This window comes from Leguminivora glycinivorella, chromosome Z (assembly GCF_023078275.1).
Source record: "Leguminivora glycinivorella isolate SPB_JAAS2020 chromosome Z, LegGlyc_1.1, whole genome shotgun sequence".
Lineage (NCBI taxonomy): Eukaryota > Metazoa > Arthropoda > Insecta > Lepidoptera > Tortricidae > Leguminivora > Leguminivora glycinivorella.
The window spans coordinates 21562475-21581821 of NC_062998.1; the positions used below are offsets into that span (position 1 = coordinate 21562475).

A 19347-nucleotide genomic window follows, 5' to 3' on the forward strand; every position below is an offset into this window, starting at 1 on the left:
AAAAAACTTGACATACTACGATAATTATAAACAAACCCCGACATGAGCCGAAAATAATTATTAACGTTCACTTTAGCCCGCACTTATACTACACTCAGTGACTCATTTTAGCCACAATATCACTAAAACACTAATCTTCGTTGACATTTTTCAAACTTTACAGCCGGTAAACTTTTAGTCAGTATATCAGCCAGTTGTGATCCCGTCGGACAGTATTTAACTGTAATCTGATTTTCGTCAATTTTCTCTTTTAGGTAATAGTATTTTACGTCTATGTGTTTGCTTCTTCTCCCCATGATTCCTTTTTTCATAAGCCAAATTGCAGATTGATTGTCTACTCTCATCTCAACTTCTAGTTCTTTACAACATTCTGCTGCTGCTATGAATTCTGCTTCTGTGCTGCTCAGTGCGACTACTGATTGTTTTCTTGAGCTCCATGCCACTGGTCCACCATTCAGCCAAATCACAAAACCAGAAGTGCTGCGCCTAGTGTCTGGATCTCCCGCGAAATACGAATCACAATAACCCCTGAGTACTTTATCATCTTTATTAAAGTGAATCCCTTTTTCTGTTGAGCCTTTTAGGAATCGCAAAATTGTCTTAGCATTATTCAAATCATTTAAATTTGGAGAATTTTGATGCCTCGAACAATAACCCACTTGAAAACTAATGTCTGGTCGCGTTTTATTCGAAAGATATAACAATGACCCTATCATCTCTCGGATTTACATTCTTTGGCATTGTTTAGGTTGAATTTCTTAATGATTTTCTCACTGTATGTTTTCTGAAAAATTTTAATCCCATTGTCATCTTGCTTAATGTCCAAACCAATGTAATTGGTGATTTCATCTAAGACTCTTAGTTCAAAAGCCTTTCTAATTCTTTCTATTATGTACACTAGATCTTCTTCTTTCTCTCCAAGGACTAATCCATCATCAACATATACCGCAAGAATAATCTTCCTTTCACCCTCCATAACAAAAATGCATTGATCAAGTTTCATCTGCTTGAACCCCATCTTTATTAAGAACTCTGTAAACTTAATATTCCACATTAGTGGAGCTTGTTTCAGACCGTATAAGCTCTTGTTTAGTTTGCATACTTTGCCTTCTTTGTTGCTATAGCCTTTGGGTACCTTCATGTATATACATTATTTCAAGTCTCCATGTAAAAAGGCTGTTTTCACATCAAACTGTTTAATTTTTAACCCTTTTGCCGCTGCAATAGATAGTAAGATTCTTAAAGACGTACTATTAACTACCGGACTGTACGTCTAGTCATAATCTATTTTGTACTTTTGTTGAAAGCCTCTTGCAACTAGTCTGGCTTTATATCTGCCATCAGACTTTATTGTAAAAATCCACTTGCTAGTAACAAATTTTCATCCTTTTGCTTCCTGTTCATCCACAAATGACCACGTCTTATTTTCTTCAAGTGATTTAATTTCTTCTTTTATTGCCTTTTTCCGTTTATCCTTTTCTTTTGATTCTATTGCCTCCTCGTAAGTTAACATTGAAGCTTCAGTATCGTAATTCATTAAATAATTTTTATATCTATCAGGTACCTAATCTGCGGTCTCTGGCAGGTTGAACTCTTCTATTTTGATTAACATCACTATCAATATTTTGATTTTCAATACTTCCAACTCGATTTTCAACTTCTTCATTATCAAAAAATTCTTCATTCCCATCATAAAATACTTCATTATTTTCTTCTTCTTCGATTGTTTCTATTTCATTTGTTTCATTGTCTTTTGTTATATCTTCATTTGTTTCATTGTATTTTGTTTTATCTTCATTTGTTTCGCCTTCTTTTGTTTCATCTTCTTTTGTTTCATCTTTTGTTTCATCTTCACTTGTTTCGCTTCCTAATCTTCTTAAATGAATAACACCTTCTCGAACATTCTCTGCATTTCTACTTACTTTTCTTTTTAACATATCACCTTCTCGACTCTTCTCTATACTTTTACTTCTTCCACTTCTTCCTAATGCGTCTCCTTCTCGACCCTTCTCTATATTACTACTTCCTCCAACTCTTCTTGATGTACCTCCTTCTCGACCCTCCTCTCCATTGCTACTTGTTTCAATTCTTCTTAATGTATCTCCTTCTCGACCTTCATTACTGTTGACTCTTCTGACCTGATTTTCTTCCTGCCTGTTTATTTGATCTTCATTTTGTGTTGTGCCTTCTCTGTCTCTTCAGTTTCTTCGTCCATTGTCCAAAGACCACTTTCATCACTTTCATCATTTTCTTCATTTGTATATATACCTTGCTCATCTTCATTTATTCTTACATCCCTCGCTCTTACAATTGTTTTTGTTTCATCCACCCATATTTTGTAACCATTCCTAATATAGCCAATCAGGATTCCCTTTTTGCATCTGACATCTAGCTTTCGTACACCAGAGTTTATTTTATAATAAGTTGTTGAACCAAAACGTCTTACATGTGATACATCAGGTTTGATGCCAAACCACATCTCTGCTGGAGTTTTGTCTTTGCCTTCGGTAGGACTTCTATTGATTAAGAAACTTGCAGTTATAAGAGCTTCACCCCATAGATAATTTGGAACTCGACCATCGAATATTAATGCTCTCGTTCGTTCTAACAAGATTCTATTCAATCGCTCTGCTTTTCCATTTAATTGAGGAGTGTAGGGTATTGTTAGATCCATAATTATGCCCTTAGAGCTGCACCAAGACATAAGGTTATTGTTCGAGTATTCTTTTCCGTTGTCGCATCTGATTTTTCTAACTTTTGTATTGAAATGGTTCTCCGCTAAAGTCACAAACTGTTTTATTTTATCAAAGGCTTCACTTTTAATAGTACATTTCGATACAAGTGCGAAAAAGAGGAAGTTCGAAACGAGTGGCGATAAATTAAAACACGACCGAAGGGAGTGTTTTAAATCGACACGAGTTACGAATTTCCTTTTCGCACGTGTATCGAACGACGTTTTTCAGTACAGATGGACCTCCGAAGTTTTGACCTGACATATAATGAACCACTTCTCGAACTAGTGCGTAAAAAAGCGACCATCTGTACTGAAAAAGTAATTAAGTAAACAACACAAAAATGTGTAAAGTCATCCAAAAAAGTAATAAAATATTTTTTTATTATCCCAAGTGGGAATTTCTATCGTACCGCAAATGTCCGTATGGATAATTTCTAAAGGAAATTTTGCTTTAATTCTATTATTTTTGAAAGGTTTTCTAGTCATTTTTGCTTTAATGCATACCTATTTCACAAAAGTTTTCTTTATGTTCCCCCCCAATTTTGATACCGTTCACCAGTTTAGCTAGACGCGGCACATCCGATACGTGACCTAGCCGACGATGCCAAATATCGGCGTTCTCAGAAAACAAAACCTCGCGAACAGTGTTATCAGAAAATTCTGTTTCATAAAGACCGTTTCTAGTTTTATATCCCGTAAGAATAATGCGATTATATTTCTTTACAGTTACCTTGTTTCCAACGAAGAGTACAGAAGCTGCATGATCAGTGATTGAACTTACAGATATCAGGTTTCTAGAAATTGCAGGAACATGTAGTACATCTTCCAGTTCAAAACCATTTGTTTTTACTGTACCTATATAGGGCTTGTGCGACGAGGTTCTCTGCATTAGCACACCTTATTTCTACATTTATATTTTCTGTGGAGTTAATGACATCATTATTATAGAACATGTGAGAGGATGCACCCGAATCAATAATGGATCTAATACAAGTTGTATGCTTCAGTTGTTCACTCACCAGACTAAAAGTGCGACAAAATTTTTCAATGTGTCCCTTCCTGTTACATTTCCTACATACCTTTGTAGAAAAACATTCACTGGAAGTGTGGCCACTCTTATTGCATATTGTGCATTTTTTATTATTACAGAATCTCGCAATATCAATCGTTGGTTACAATTAAAACAAATTCTTTCGTTGCTTTTCATTGCTTCCTCTGTTTGGTGATTTATATCTGAATTGACTACTATTGAATAATTATTTTCAACAAGCTTAAGTTCTTTTTGAATTCGTTCGATCAAAGTATGTATGGTTTGGTCAGACTTCGGAGTTACCTCCCATACAGTCCTGAAGTAATTTAATTTTGAAGGTAAAATGGTCAATTTCTTTTGTATAAAGCATGTCATCATTTATTTTATTTGCGGTAGATTCTAGTTCAAAACACATTTTTTGCAATTTGCTAATATCTTGAAGTATATCTCCAGTAAATTTGTAGTTATAAAATTCTATAACTCTGAGGTGACTGTCTTTTTCCACTTTGTAATTGAAGACAATATCTAATTTTTCAAAAATATCCTTTGTGGTTGAGCAATTAATCACATAATGTAAAATATTTTCATCTATTGAATTTAAAATATAGTATTTAGCTTCTGCGTCTTTACCTTTATCATCAGCTCCAATTCCTTTTGCATCCAGAAATAATTTAGCTAGTTTTCTCCAATTAGAATAATTCGTATTTTTTTTCAAAGCCTTTATGTTGTCCTTGCTGTCCATGATATAATTTACTTACGGTTTTTCTTTAACTATGATGTTACTCTCGTTGCTAAGGTTATGTTGTCAACAACTGTGGTTGCTAACGTTATTCTCGCCGTACGAAAACTGACTAAATAATGCTGAAAAAATACAAACACTTCCAAGGTTTAGTTATACATTCCTTAACGTTGTTCCTGGGCCATAACCTGTGAGAGGTCCTACAGGAGGTCCTTGGAACAATAGGAAGGCACTTTGGATTATCCGAACGTTATTTATTTATAATTTATTTATATTAATTTACAACAACATGTTTACATCTCGAGTCCTGTCAAAAGAGTAGCTATTTGAAAACTCAAAAGTCTGCACATAGACAACTGAGATTCCAAACTTAAACTTGGTCAAGCATGAGTCGATTGCATATACAACCTTACCAATAATAGCTTGGTCAATGAACGATTCTAGATGGAATGGTCGAAAGCAGAAAGTTTCACTACGGGATGTTGTTAGGGGTAGTCAGAAGACATACATACTAAAAGTCCTAGGACTTTGGACATGAGCTCGAAGAGGGGGGGGGGTGAAAAAGGTCCCATTTTTTGGTTTTTTGCTCAAATTTCAAAAACTATGCGTCCTACGAAATTTTGGTTAACTACACTTTGAAAGCTTATAAAATTCTCTACAACTTTGATCTAGAAACTTTTTTCCTATTCTTAACCATTACCTAGTTATGAGCTCCTAAAAATTGTAAATTTTTAGAAAATCGTCATTCCCCCCACTTTTTGCTTCATACATTGCTCCATATCTTGAAAAATATTCATCTGAGAAAAAAGTGGGTTGAGAAGGGCTTGTAGATAATTTAATTGTCTTTCAGAATATGTGTACATTCATGTACCGTTGAAAAATTATAGAACTTTTAAAAAATCTGTTAATTTAAGCAATTTTTCAGTGAACGAAACGAAACAACAAATGTATGTGATAAACGTGTAAAATATGTATTTAATGAACTTGGTAGTATTACGATGCCGTCTAAATGCATTTACACAACAGATAACAATACAATAGGCTAGATGACTCGTATCAAATTTGGCACAATAAATGTTATTATCTGTAGTATTGTTGACATAAAAAAACAATTTCTATAGATTTTGGGTATTAAAGGTGTATCATGAGTACGTATGTTCGATTAAAATGTTTATTTATTTATTTCGGCTACCTAAAACGCCGTCAACGATGTAGTGACGTCATCGAATAGTAGGGTAATATTTTATTTCAGTTAATTGGACAGTACTTAATCATATAAGACTTTAAAAAAAGGTCTAGTAGCCTATTACCTATATATACAAAAAAGAAATTAGCCCAGAAGACAGCTAGTACTTACACGTTTTAATTAACTCGTTTTTGCCTTTTTGGGCGGGACGGTAACAATAGATCTTCTTTGTTTGAAACTTCTATGTCATCTGGATCAGATGTGACAAGTGTATCATCTACCATATCCTCCCCGCCGTCATCATCAGACTCTTCTTCTATCCGGGGGGTGCCGTTTAGGCAACTTCCGTGGCAATTGTGACAAATGGTAGAACACAGCATTGAAGCCTTCTTACACCCACATCTACCACTACTGCAATCTGTGGTGCACCGACAAAATATCAACTTCAGTATTTCTTCCGGAGCAGCTGGTACTTTGGTTTGCACAGGAATCAGTAAGTTGCTTTCGTTCCGTGCCCATCCCCATTGCTCAGGACAAACATCGCGTCCAAGCCAAGTCTGGACCTGGTAGTATGTGCGGAATGAGTGCTCCATCGCTGCTCCCTCAGTTGGTGGGAGGGAAGAAATATCTTGTTTCACTTTAGATACAGATTGGAGGAAGCGCTGGTATCTAAACTCATTAAGGGAGGTCTCGTGCTATGCTCCATACCATCTCAAAAAGCAAACATTTCCACTGTCTTTAATGTCAGCAGATGATGCAGAGGGATTCGAAAATTCCTCAGCAGCTCGACGGACTTCAGGGGTTTTCAAATAAAGTTTGCAGAAACCAACTTTACTTCTCCGAAATGCTGCTGAGATGGTGTCACACCCCGTGAAGGCATGTAGAAAGAGTATGTCCTTTAGGCCTATCTGTTGCATCTCCTGACTCGAATAATGGGCCGTGAAGGTTTAACTAACATAATTTTGTTTACAGTCAAGCCAGCCAGCTTTATAGGAACTGTATGCTGCACGTTGCTATGTAACGACAAATCGTAACGGTTTAATTACCAATCTGATTGTAGCCAATTTTCACATTTTGTTATATTTCTTCTTGAACCCGATTTTTGTTAAGAATACTAAAAATCATGAGTATACATAAAAAATATTATTTTTTTTTCATTTTTTTTTAAGTTTTTGTTTGGCAAAATAACACAAAATTAATAAATCATATAATTGTCCTATCTCCATACACAATATACGTGACACACGTCAAAATCGGCTGCACAAAAAAATATCTAAGAAAGTTCAAATTTCGTTTTTTTTTATTACTAAACTATAAAGTTTTGGAAGCTGAAATTTGGCATACTCGATACTAATACAAAGAAAAATCAAGCCAAAACTCGCTGGGGGCAGATTCTCTTATCTTATCCTGGCATGGCCTTTGCTAAATTTGCCGATTTTTTTTTAAATTCGTATAATTCATCAACGGTACATGACACATAAGCATATGTACACATATTCTGAAAGACAATTAAATTATCTACAAGCCCTTCTAAACCCACTTTTTTCTCAGATGAATATTTTTCAAGATATGGAGCAATGTATGAAGCAAAAAGTGGGGGGATGACGATTTTCTAAAAATTGACAGTTTTTAGGAGCTCATAACTAGGTAATGGTTAAGAATAGGAAAAAAGTTTCTAGATCAAAGTTGTAGAGAATTTTATAAGCTTTCAAAGTGTAGTTAACCAAAATTTCGTAGGACGCATAGTTTTTGAAATTTGAGCAAAAAACCAAAAAATGGGACCTTTTTCATCCCCCCTCTTCGAGCTCATGTCCAAAGTCCGAGGACTTTTAGTATGTATGTCTTCTGACTACCCCTAACAACATCCCGTAGTGAAACTTTCTGCTTTCGGCCATTCCACCTAGACCCCCCTTTTGAGCATTCATTGACTGATCTATAACAGTCCTAGGGACATCTTTATTTACTTATTGAAGACTAATGGATTAAGGATGAAAAACTGGTATACCTTCGGAGGTGTAGATATATAAATACAAAAGTTATATTCAGTAGAACGACGAGTACTAGAGTACGGTCTTTCCGCGTAGACAGTCTTCCCGACACTGACCTTACTAAAATTTTGGCGCGTAATCCGGATCTGAACTACCTATATTCCCATAGAGCATTAAAATCACGTTTTTGCCTGAAATCTTTGGTGTTCTTGCGGAATAATGAATATAATGATATTACAGCAATTCCCGTTTAGTTTGTACATTTGGATCACGTCTCCGATTTGGATAAAAATTGGTAGGCTGATAGAGTCCATGATGCTGAGCAAGATCCACTAGGTTTCCCAAAATGTCCTAGGTTGATTGTATGAAACTTTCCTTTTTTGTTACCGAAAATGTATAGAAATCTGGTAACAAAAAAGGAAGGTTTCATACAAACTACATAGGACATTTTGGGAAACCTAGTGGATCTTGCTCAGCATCACGGACTCTATCAGCCTACCAATTTGTATCCAAATCGGAGACGTGATCCAAATGTACAAACTAAACGGGAATTGCTCATTAATGATAGGTAGGTGTATGGAACGGAACGTAACGTTGAAGCATGTCTATAGTGTATATGCTAAGGCAAAGTTATGTTTATATAGCTTTGCGCGTTGCGCGCGCATCGCATCTGCTCGCCCCACCGATATGGCGGATAAGCAGTGAAGGGAAGGATGTTGGTCGTCTTTTCTGAATCGGAAATTATTGATAGTATCCAATGGCATAATTCGGTATTTTTTAAAATTTAGTATTGTAAATAGTTTCGTGTACATATAGTTATTATATTTGTGTCCCTTTTGTTTAGAATCTGTGTGAATAGTGTTTTTGTTTTGAGTGTTTACTTAATTCAGTTTTTTTTGACGCCGATATTGTATATTTCGGAATCTAGTTAATACAGAAGTTAGCGATCTGAATTTAAATGATAAAAATTGTTTAGCCTTTCTTTGTGTTTGGATTCGTTAGTGATACCAGAGGCGCCTACAATATTTTGGTTGGCCCTATCGGCGGCTGTCATCGTAGTTTCGATTTTGCTAGCTGTCATCCACAAAGACAAAAAGGCTGGCGTATAAACGATAATCAATGGTTACAAGTGCGAACTACTACGTTATTGGTGTTCAGTGTTTAATGATCATGTAAATCGTCCATTGTACCACTCACCGTAATACACTTAAGGAAATTTGACGATTTTTCGGGAAGCGGTGAATTTTACGAAAGCTTCGTGTTTACGGTTGCAAAAGAAAAAAGTGAAGCCAAACTGAATGCTTGAGCCCCACGGTAGCCCAATGAAGTGGCCGGGGTCGGGAGCGGAGGAAGAGTCTGGCGAAGCAGGATTGCAAAGCGCGCGTACCGCGCAGGCCCGCTCCCAGTCCCAGGACGATGCCGGCGTGCACTATGTGTTCCAGCGTGAGCGTGACCGCGAACCCCACGACCCAGAACTGCCCTGTCTAGCTCCAAAGCAACGTTGGGCAGTAGGGGACGACGCATGCCTAGAGGTATCTATATACATACTAGTTTTAAACTGCATTTGACAAGGAACAATATTTTGTGTCGTTTTTGATTAGAAGCTTCTTTATTTTACTGTGATTGAGGTAAGGTTCACGTATCACAGTACCTGAAACATGTTTCCATGTCATGCTCTATGTTGTGGTTTTCCCGTTGATCAGAAATCTGCCATGTTGTGTGAAAGTTATCAAACTTAGACTAGGATTCTTGTACGGAATTGGTGTTGTATTCTACTGAATGAGACCAAAAGTTTTATAGTCTTATTTACGGCCTAAACAATATTAACAATATACCATATACTTTGCTCCAAAACCAGGAGAACTAAATTGACAGGTTAATATGCATAAATGATACCTCGGTTTGGCATAGTTTTAAGTATGAATTAGAGAATATTGGTTGAATCCGTTGAAGTGGTTAGTTCAAGTGTAAGTTAGAGTAATTCTTATTTTATGTGAATGTTCATTAATATTTCAACAATTTTTTATTGTTATAATAATAAAAATAAAAACTGATGTTTATAATTCATAATCAAATAATTGCTGTCACATGTAAATTTGTACACCATTTTTCGTTTCCGTTAAATTCAACAGATCCTTAGGTTCATTATAAGGAACCTAGTATATATTGTGTAACATGAGGAAACCAAATAATTTTAACAGCATATTCCTTATACCTTCGGATGTAAGGAATACGCCGTTTATATGACATTACACAAAAATGTCATATAAACATTTCTGGATTTCGCCTACGTTCAGAGTTATGAGCATTTTAAAAAATAACAATTACTTATTATTTCTCAGAACAAAATGCTGTCTTGATGGTGATGATACCGTTATGGAACATAATCTAACTATACTTATTGATAAATATCAGTAAGTAACTAGTGACTTGTTGCAAAAAAATATTTTTTTAGAAAAATGATGTCAATTTTTATTTTAAGTGCCACTTTTACGAATAACATTTACTTTTTATGTGAAAATACATCCGAAAAAACTTACAAAAATAGCTAGGGATGTACCGACTAGTCGGGAAAGCCGACTATCCGGCCACATTTGTAGTCGGCGATTAGTCGGCGACTAGTCGGCAAAACAGGCCGATTAGTCGGCACTTTATAAGTTATAGAAAAACAGTACAAAAATAAATTAACAGCTGATATAATTGTATTATGTACCGATTTGTTATATCTTTGTTAGTCAAAAGAACAAATATCTGTGATTATCACAGAAATAAATATCTTACCTAGGACTATCGGGTTTCATAGACAGGATCCCTACACTACCCTATCCACTAAGCCAAACCGGTTGTTAAAAATGGAAAATGTATAAATATTCTCATAGACCTTTGAAAAATTTAACCTGTAAAAAAATTGAAAGCGCAAACGAAGGACCAAAAATGCAATTCAAAAATCCTGACGAATTTAGTCGAAAACTATGTTCTGGCCTACTAGCCGACTAGTAGGCCGACTAATCGGCCACCCAAGCGCCGACTAGTCGGTAGTCGGCCTAGTCGGCCAAATCAATAGTCGTTACATCCCTAAAAAATACACAAAAATAAAATATTTTCGCCCTCAGAAATGCGTAGTTAAAATCTTTCGGTTTCCTCATCTTACACAGTGTAACTTTTTGTTACACTTTTTGTTAAAATGTAAAAAAAAATTTTTCATTGTTGTCATACATAAAAGAAATAATAAATAAGTGTGGGAGATCCTTTAGAATAACATTTCAGTTAATGGGTGAATTTCAACATACTCGAAATTTGCCTAATTTTGGTGGATTTTTTTAGTTTTGTAATTTTTGTTAAATTATGTACTGATGTTACATAACTAATTATTACCAATGTTATGTATCAATGACCTTTCATTATAATAAGTAGTTTTAGAGAAATTACGATTTCAATGACATGGTCGCCACCAAAATTGGTCTACCCACAAAAATAAAAAATAAAATCAAAAATAAAGCCTTTTATTCATTTTTCTATTATTTTCTACTTGAAATAATAAACTTTTAACATGTAATAAATACTTTTCAAATAGTTATTTTTTAATACGCATAAAATTAAAATTATTTTTGCTTGGTTCTTTAATGTATGACATAAACCCATCCCTTTTCGTGTCAAATTTTAGTCAAATATGAACCGCGAATTCTTAGCTGCCAGCACGTACAGCAAGAAGGTTATTAGCCGAATAAAATCGCTGATTGGTAGTTAGTGACATTATATGCATTTCAGCTACACTTATCTGTGTGGATTAGTATAAAAGAGATGACTATTGTTTTGTTTACCAGTTTTGATTACAGGGCCTGTAAACGTATTGTCTTGTGTAAATGCAGGCGTAATTGTGTATGTGTGCTAAACGGTGCCAAGAATTTGAACGGTAGTGTTCTTAAAGGCGGCTTCCATGTTTATCTTACTTCGTTGTACACAAGACAATACGTTTACACTTACAGGCCCTGTAATCAAAACTGGTAAACAAAATAATAGTCATCTCTTTTATACTAATGTATAAAAGAGATGACTATTATTTTTACTACACAGATAAGTGTAGCTGAAATGCATACAATGTCACAAACTACCAATCAGCGATTTTATTCGGCTAATAACCTTCTTGCTGTACGTACTGGCAGCTAAGAATTCGCGGTTCATATTTGACTAAAACTTGACATGAAAAGGGATGGGTTTATGTAATACATAAAAGAACCAAGCAAATAATAGTTTTAATTTTATGCATATTAAAAAATAACTACATAATCAATTTGTTTTTATCAAATAACAAACTACATAAGAAAACATTAATTATGGCGTAAACGTATTCCGCTATAATAGGTAATAGGTATTTATAGGTGATCAATGATACCTTGATAGACTCATGTCCCCTATATCTGGCATGTAATTTGTTATATATGGTGATTCTAAGTTAAGAGGTAATACGTTGTATGGAGTGACGGCGCGGACTTTTTTTTTTGTTTTTTACCTATTTGTTTATTTGTATTAGTTAAAACTGCCAATTTGAAGTGTTTACAAAGAGGACCAGTCAATTTATTTGTTTTATCGTGTTTTATAAGTGACCAGGGGAAATACTCAGTCCAGGGGAGATACTGTTGCACAGGGGAGGATACTTTGTGACCAGGGAAGAGACAGTTGTATGAAAAATTTAGTTTATTTTTTTAAGAATTAATTTTATTTATCGTTTTTATTATAATTATTGATTATTTATACTCAGACTTTACATTTCATAACATTCTTACAGCAAGAAAAGTGATAGTTCCTTAATGAGTTGTCTTATTTTTCACTTTCCATATTATCCAATATCCATTAAAACAAAAATAATTTGAATGTACAATCAATAGGCAACAATTAAACAAAAACCTATCCTTTTAATATCAGTATTAAACCTTTTTATTAAACAGCTTCATGAAAATTTCATATGAAGTTGAATGTGAATGTGCCCTCTTTTTTTCTTAATAGTTGCATTTTTCTGGAAAGAAAACCTTCTATCGTAAAGCTAAAATAAAAATAGATACAACGCTAAACAAAGGTTAAGTGATAACGGAAATAAAAATAATCAAAACTAGTACAAAAGTATCTCCTCTGGACAGAAGTATCTCCCCTGGCATCATCAAAAAAGCCAGGGGCAATACGTCAGGGGAGATACATTTTCGATGAAAATCAAAAATAGCTGTAAAAGTGTTTCTCGTACGCAATTCATAAACAAACGTAACAATATATTCAACATTTACAGTGGATATTGTTATATATATTATTATTTGAACAAATGATTGTGAAATAAAAGTGACCGAAACAACCAACAAAACCGATGCATTACCTTACGCGCCTCTTGAGTCTTGACGGTAACTTCACATAACACCCTGTTTATTAGAGGACAAAACCTCCACAGATTAACAAATTAAACCGTATTTTGAAGGAAAACTAAAAAGCCAGGGGACGAGACACGAAACGAGGAGGACAAAGTTTGGAGTTCATATTTGTTGTAAAATATAAGAAATTCCACTCATAAAATACTGTTCCCTAGTTATTTATGTTTGTAAAATTAAGGCTATTAAAATAATAAGTGAATTTGAACAAAGTCATAATTACTTGTTTACAAATAAATTCGGTTGGGGGACAGGCCAGGGGAGAGACATTTTTCCTACATTAGAGCTAGGGTGTGCAAACCGGTTAACCGAAAAACCGGTTAACCGAGACTTTTTGGCCTCTGTTAAAAACCGGTTTTTATAGTCTCTAACCGGTTAATAACCGAAACTGTATTTATTTCTCAAAATTTGGAAAATTAAGCATAAAAAGGTTCCAAAATACGTAATTATTTAATTTTTTGTAATAATAAAGATTTATTGATTACTTTTCATTGACAAAATTATTATCTGTAATGATTTTATTTTAAAAATTAGTCCCGAGTATACTACCGAGTATACATTTTATACAATACAGTAGAGTCCGGTTAGTATATTACGACTCCGCATAGACCTAACGTCCAACCTCTTACAACGACATAAGCACAGGTATTTATTTGGTATTCGTATGTGATAGTATGAAAGTACATCCGTTTATTACGACTTCGATTTTTAACGACCAGCCGCTTTTTACGACACATTTTACACAGAATCCGTCTGTCAAGTCCGGTTGCAACGACGAGCGACAACGTTTTTAGTTTTACTAGTAAATTGAGGAAACAAAGCTACTTCCACCCGAGCACGGCCCCCTGTCTTGCCTACAACAAGTAGCAAGATGACATTGTGGCCATGTAACTTTTTGGAGTACTTTTAAAATTTTAACAATTGGTTCACCTCGGGTCTAATCTTATAAGCTAAATAGAACCCAATTTGTATGTTTCGCTTGCGTATAAACTAGCTTTACTTACAAATGATGAGCAAGCACGCATACTAAAAATGACTTTTTCACAATAAAATAAGGTATTAATACTATGATAATAATACCCTGTAAATAAACCTATTGATTGAAATGTTTTAGTAATAGAGATGTAGATATTACTTTTAATTAAAAGAAATGAAATTCGTTTTGTACGACATCCGGTTAGTACGACGTAATATCAGCGGTCCCTTGAGCGTCGTTGTAACCGGAGTCTACCGTATATTTCAAACTATATTTTTTCTATTGTTTCTGTTAACATGTTTCATGTGCTGTTGGTTTTCAATAAATAAATAAATAAATAAAAGAAAGGTAAAATGGAGATCTTGGTTTTCTTACATCAATTGCTTGTATACGATTTCTATCAATTTAGTGAAATGTCATTTGAATCGAAATGACAGACTCTGCCGCCACAGCACTAGTTTAAAAATAAAAATGAATGATAAATAATTGACATAATAAGTAAATCCTGTGTGATAAATTAATATCGTAAAATACTCACTAACAAAGATCCGCAAAAATGTAACATGTGTTAGATTATGTTTAAAGTAAGTGAAATATTGTTTTTAAGTACTTGATTTTTTTAAATATTATTACATTTATTACCTGTAAAATCCTGATTTTATTTAAAATTTCATTTGGTTGCGCGAGTTTACGTTTTGTGGACGCTGTCATGTGTCAAAAAGAGGTTCTTACAAATCTGGGACAATAAGAGCACAGGGCCGCCAGACCTTCCTCAAATTTTCAAGGATGAAACTTTGGGATAATGTAGAGTTCGTATCGACGTTTAATGCATATTGTCTAGTTCGGCCTACGGCCATTTTTAGGGTTCCGTAGTCAACTAGGAACCCTTATAGTTTCGCCATGTCTGTCTGTCCGTCCGTCCGTCCGTCCGCGGATAATCTCAGTGACCGTTTGCACTAGAAAGCTAAAATTTGGTATCAATATGTACATCAATCACGCCGACAAAGTAGTAAAATAAAAAAAGGAAAATAATGTTTTGTTAGGGTACCCCCCCTACATGTAAAGTAGGGACTGTTTTTTTTTTCATTCCATCCCCAACGTGTGATATACTGTTAGATAGGTATTTAAAAATGAATAAGGGTTTACTAAAATAGTTTTTTGATAACATTAATATTTTCGGAAATAATCGCTCCTAAAGGAAAAAAAGTGTCCCCCCCTCTAACTTTTGAACCATATGTTTAAAAAATATGAAAAAAACATAAAAGTAGAACTTTATAAAGACTTTCTAGGAAAATTGTTTTGATGTGATAGGTTGAGTAGTTTTTGAGAAAAATACGGAAAAATACGGAACCCTACACTGAGCGTGGCCCGACACGCTCTTGGCCGGTTTTTTGCTATCAAGTGCTAAAGGTGAAAAAAAAGTGCTAACTTTCCTTAAATTCTCAAGGCTGGTTTTTATGTAGAAATTGGTAATCATCAATGCCAGACCGTTTCCGCCGGCCGTAACTTTTACCAGAAAGTTGGTAAATAGAAGTAGAAGAAAAGAAATTTCAGCTTTTTTTCGATTTTTATCCTTTTAGTGGGTTAGAAAAGGGCATTTGTTAGTCGTATACCTCGAAATCAAAAAATCCTGTAGGGTTCCGTAGTTTTCCGTATTTTTCTCAAAAACTACTCAACCTATCACATCAAAACAATTTTCCTAGAAAGTCTTTATAAAGTTCTACTTTTATGTTTTTTTCATATTTTTTAAACATATGGTTCAAAAGTTAGAGGGGGGGGGGACACTTTTTTTCCTTTAGGAGCGATTATTTCCGAAAATATTAATGTTATCAAAAAACTATTTTAGTAAACCCTTATTCATTTTTAAATACCTATCCAACAGTATATCACACGTTGGGGATGGAATGAAAAAAAAAAACAGTCCCTACTTTACATGTAGGGGGGGTACCCTAACAAAACATTATTTTCCTTTTTTTATTTTACTACTTTGTCGGCGTGATTGATGTACATATTGATACCAAATTTTAGCTTTCTAGTGCAAACGGTCACTGAGATTATCCGCGGACGGACGGACGGACGGACAGACAGACATGGCGAAACTATAAGGGTTCTTAGTTGACTACGGAACCCTAAAAATTGCCGTAGGCCGAACTAGACAATATGCATTAAACGTCGATACGAACTCTACATTATCCCAAAGTTTCATCCTTGAAAATTTGAGGAAGGTCTGGCGGCCCTGTGCTCTTATTGTCCCAGATTTGTAAGAACCTCTTTTTGACAATTTTGACACATGACAGCGTCCACAAAACGTAAACTCGCGCAACCAAATGAAATTTTAAATAAAATCAGGATTTTACAGGTAATAAATGTAATAATATTTAAAAAAATCAAGTACTTAAAAACAATATTTCACTTACTTTAAACATAATCTAACACATGTTACATTTTTGCGGATCTTTGTTAGTGAGTATTTTACGATATTAATTTATCACACAGGATTTACTTATTATACATACATACATACATACATACAATCACGCCTGTATCCCATAAAGGGGTAGGCAGAACACATGAAACTACTAAAGCTTCAGTGCCACTCTTGGCAAATAAGGGGTTGAAAGAAAACGAAACTGTGACATTGCAGTGACAGGTTGCCAGCCTCTCGCCTACGCCACAATTTAACCCATATCCCATAGTCGCCTTCTACGACACCCACGGGAAGAAAGGGGGTGGTGAAATTCTTAACCCGTCACCACACAGGTTACTTATTATGTCATTTATTTATCATTCATTTTTATTTTTAAACTAGTGCTGTGGCGGCAGAGTCTGTCATTTCGTGTAGCGCAGATTAATGTAGCGTTTATCACTAATAGCCTATTCAGTTAGCCGCAAATATTTTTAGTCGCATTTTACCTGGGTCTCATACTATTGTATTAATGGTTTTAAAAAAAGGCTATATCACTGGGATATAATACGTGGTTATCAGTGATATGCACAACGAGGTTATATAACCAGGAAAAAACCTACAAATGCGAAATGCATTTGCAAAACAAAACTAAAGTGCTAAAAAAAAGGAAATATCAGAATATCTAATAACGCATTACAAACAAATATCTATTGAGGTGAAAAGCGACTACAGTGAAAAAAGGCAGGATAATAAATATACTATGAATTTTATACACCATTGTAATTGGCGACCAAAAATCATACTACAAGAAAAAAATATTGTTCAGAAATTTTGAGATCGCGGCGAAACGCGAATAGGTGAAAAGCTACAAAGATTTTTTGATTTCGAGGTATACGACTAACAAATGGAAAAGGGATGGCCATCGATTTAAACTTCCCTAGATACACTATCGCCTACAAATTCGACACTCAAAAGTGTCCGATCGCTTAGTTGCAAATGTGTGCGTCTAGTTGACAAACGAAAACTTCGCAATGTAGTAAAAACTACTTTAATTTTTTTACAAAAACAACGTTATTTCTTAGTACTTAGAGTTCAATTTCAAATGCAAGCAATTGGCGGTTATGACATTAATGAATGTGATCATCGCGAAAGCCATGAAAATTTTATGACAAGGCTTGTACCTTTCAGATCGCAGGTGTGCATATTTTTAAACAAATCTACGTCTTATTGCAACCAACATAAGTTTAATTTCGTTCGCGCTGCAACAATCTAAACGCCATTTTTAAATTGGGAACGAGGATGGACAGAGGCATCATGGGAGTCGCGCTATGAGATGAAAGGCGAGAATGAGGATATTTGCGGTATTTTTGCGAAAAACTGTTAAAAAATATATATATATATATATATATATATATATATATATATATATATATATATATATATATATATATATATATACTGTGTGTGTGTGTGTGTATGTATGTTTATAAATAAATAAATAGATATTGGGGACACCTTACACAGATCAACTTAGCCCCAAACTAAGCAAAGCTTGTACTATGGGTACTAAACGACGATATACATACTTAAATAGATAAATACATACTTATATACATAGGATACATCCATGACTCAGGAACAAATATCTGTGCTCATCACACAAATAAATGCCCTTACCGGGATTCGAACCCAGGACCGCGGCTTAGCAGGCAGGGTCACTACCGACTGAGCCAGACCGGTCGTCTAATATATATAACATATGTGTGTGTGTGCGTGTAGTGAGTGTATGTGTAGCGATTATGTGAAGGTAAACAGTTGAGGGATTGTATGTGGTGTGTGTGAGGGATGGTGGACTTGGAGAATATGAATTAAGTAGCTATTAAAACAAAGAAGAATTGAATGATGACATTAATTTATTATTCTACGTAATTTCTTTCAAAGCTTTGTGTGGGTAAATCTTCTCTCCGCTCCTCAGCTATAATCTTGCGCCATTTTTCCCTTTCAACGTCTTGTTTTGGGAATCTGGAATAAAAACCTTTTTTATTACTTAAAAACGAATTTGCTATTCCCGGGTTGTTTCTTTTTATAATTAAAGTAATTTATAAGATATGTATTAATATTATTGAATTGAAATCATTTATTTCAGACTTATTGGTCCATAATAATAAATAAATACATACACTAATAATATGAAATAGGCTTCTTTTACAAAAAATATAAATAAGCGACTCCATCATTCCATTTTTAACTATGTTCCACTTCATCCATCTTTTGTCGCCGTCCGCTCATTACTAGTATAGCGCGAGAGAAAGAGACAAACTGCGTAAGACCAAATCAAGGAATTTACTTTAATTATTCTAGAAAATAAATGTTTTTAGTAAGTTAGGAAGCCATTTTGGCCACAAATGCATAACATTATAAAATTATTAACAATTACTTACCGGAAATACGATACGTCATCCTTTTTTAACGTATATAAGGTGTTATTTTTGCACTTTTTTACGGAGCACTTAGGCATGTTGCCGACACGGCGGATGAAGCGCTACTGACCGCCCAATTGTGCTTAGAACATTTTCAAGCACAATTTGCTGCGGACACATTCTAAGCCATGATGGTGCATCATCTAGGTAGTTTAGATCGATGGGGATGGCAGTTTGTATGGGGACTAAATTTTATTTTGAGTTAGGTTAGGTTAGGTTACGAACTTGAAACTTTGTAAGAAGATAATAAATACAAATTGTAGAAAAGCAATTTCGGCGTTTTTCGTTTTTCGTCTTCTTAGGGGGTTAAAAAAGGGAAAGCAGTTTGTATGAGGATCAAATTTTGTTTTAAGTTAGGAACTTGAAACTCGGTGCAGAGGTAATAAATAAAAATAA

General features: G+C 34.6%; 1 protein-coding gene across 3 annotated transcripts in view; it reads left to right on the forward strand.

Moving 5' to 3' along the window:
* The first annotated feature begins 8328 nt into the window (after positions 1 to 8328).
* LOC125241845 (maternal protein pumilio-like) overlaps positions 8329 to 19347 on the forward strand; it is a 566882-nt gene continuing 555863 nt past the window's right edge. The window contains exons 1-2 of one of the 3 annotated variants that reach the window (XM_048150508.1): positions 8329 to 8447; positions 8680 to 9209. In XM_048150508.1, the coding sequence (XP_048006465.1) occupies positions 8976 to 9209 (234 nt within the window). In that variant the 5' untranslated portion in view covers positions 8329 to 8447; positions 8680 to 8975. Of the gene's footprint in view, positions 9210 to 19347 lie in introns of all 3 variants that reach the window. The other 2 variants (XM_048150510.1, XM_048150509.1) reach the window with 2 other exon arrangements.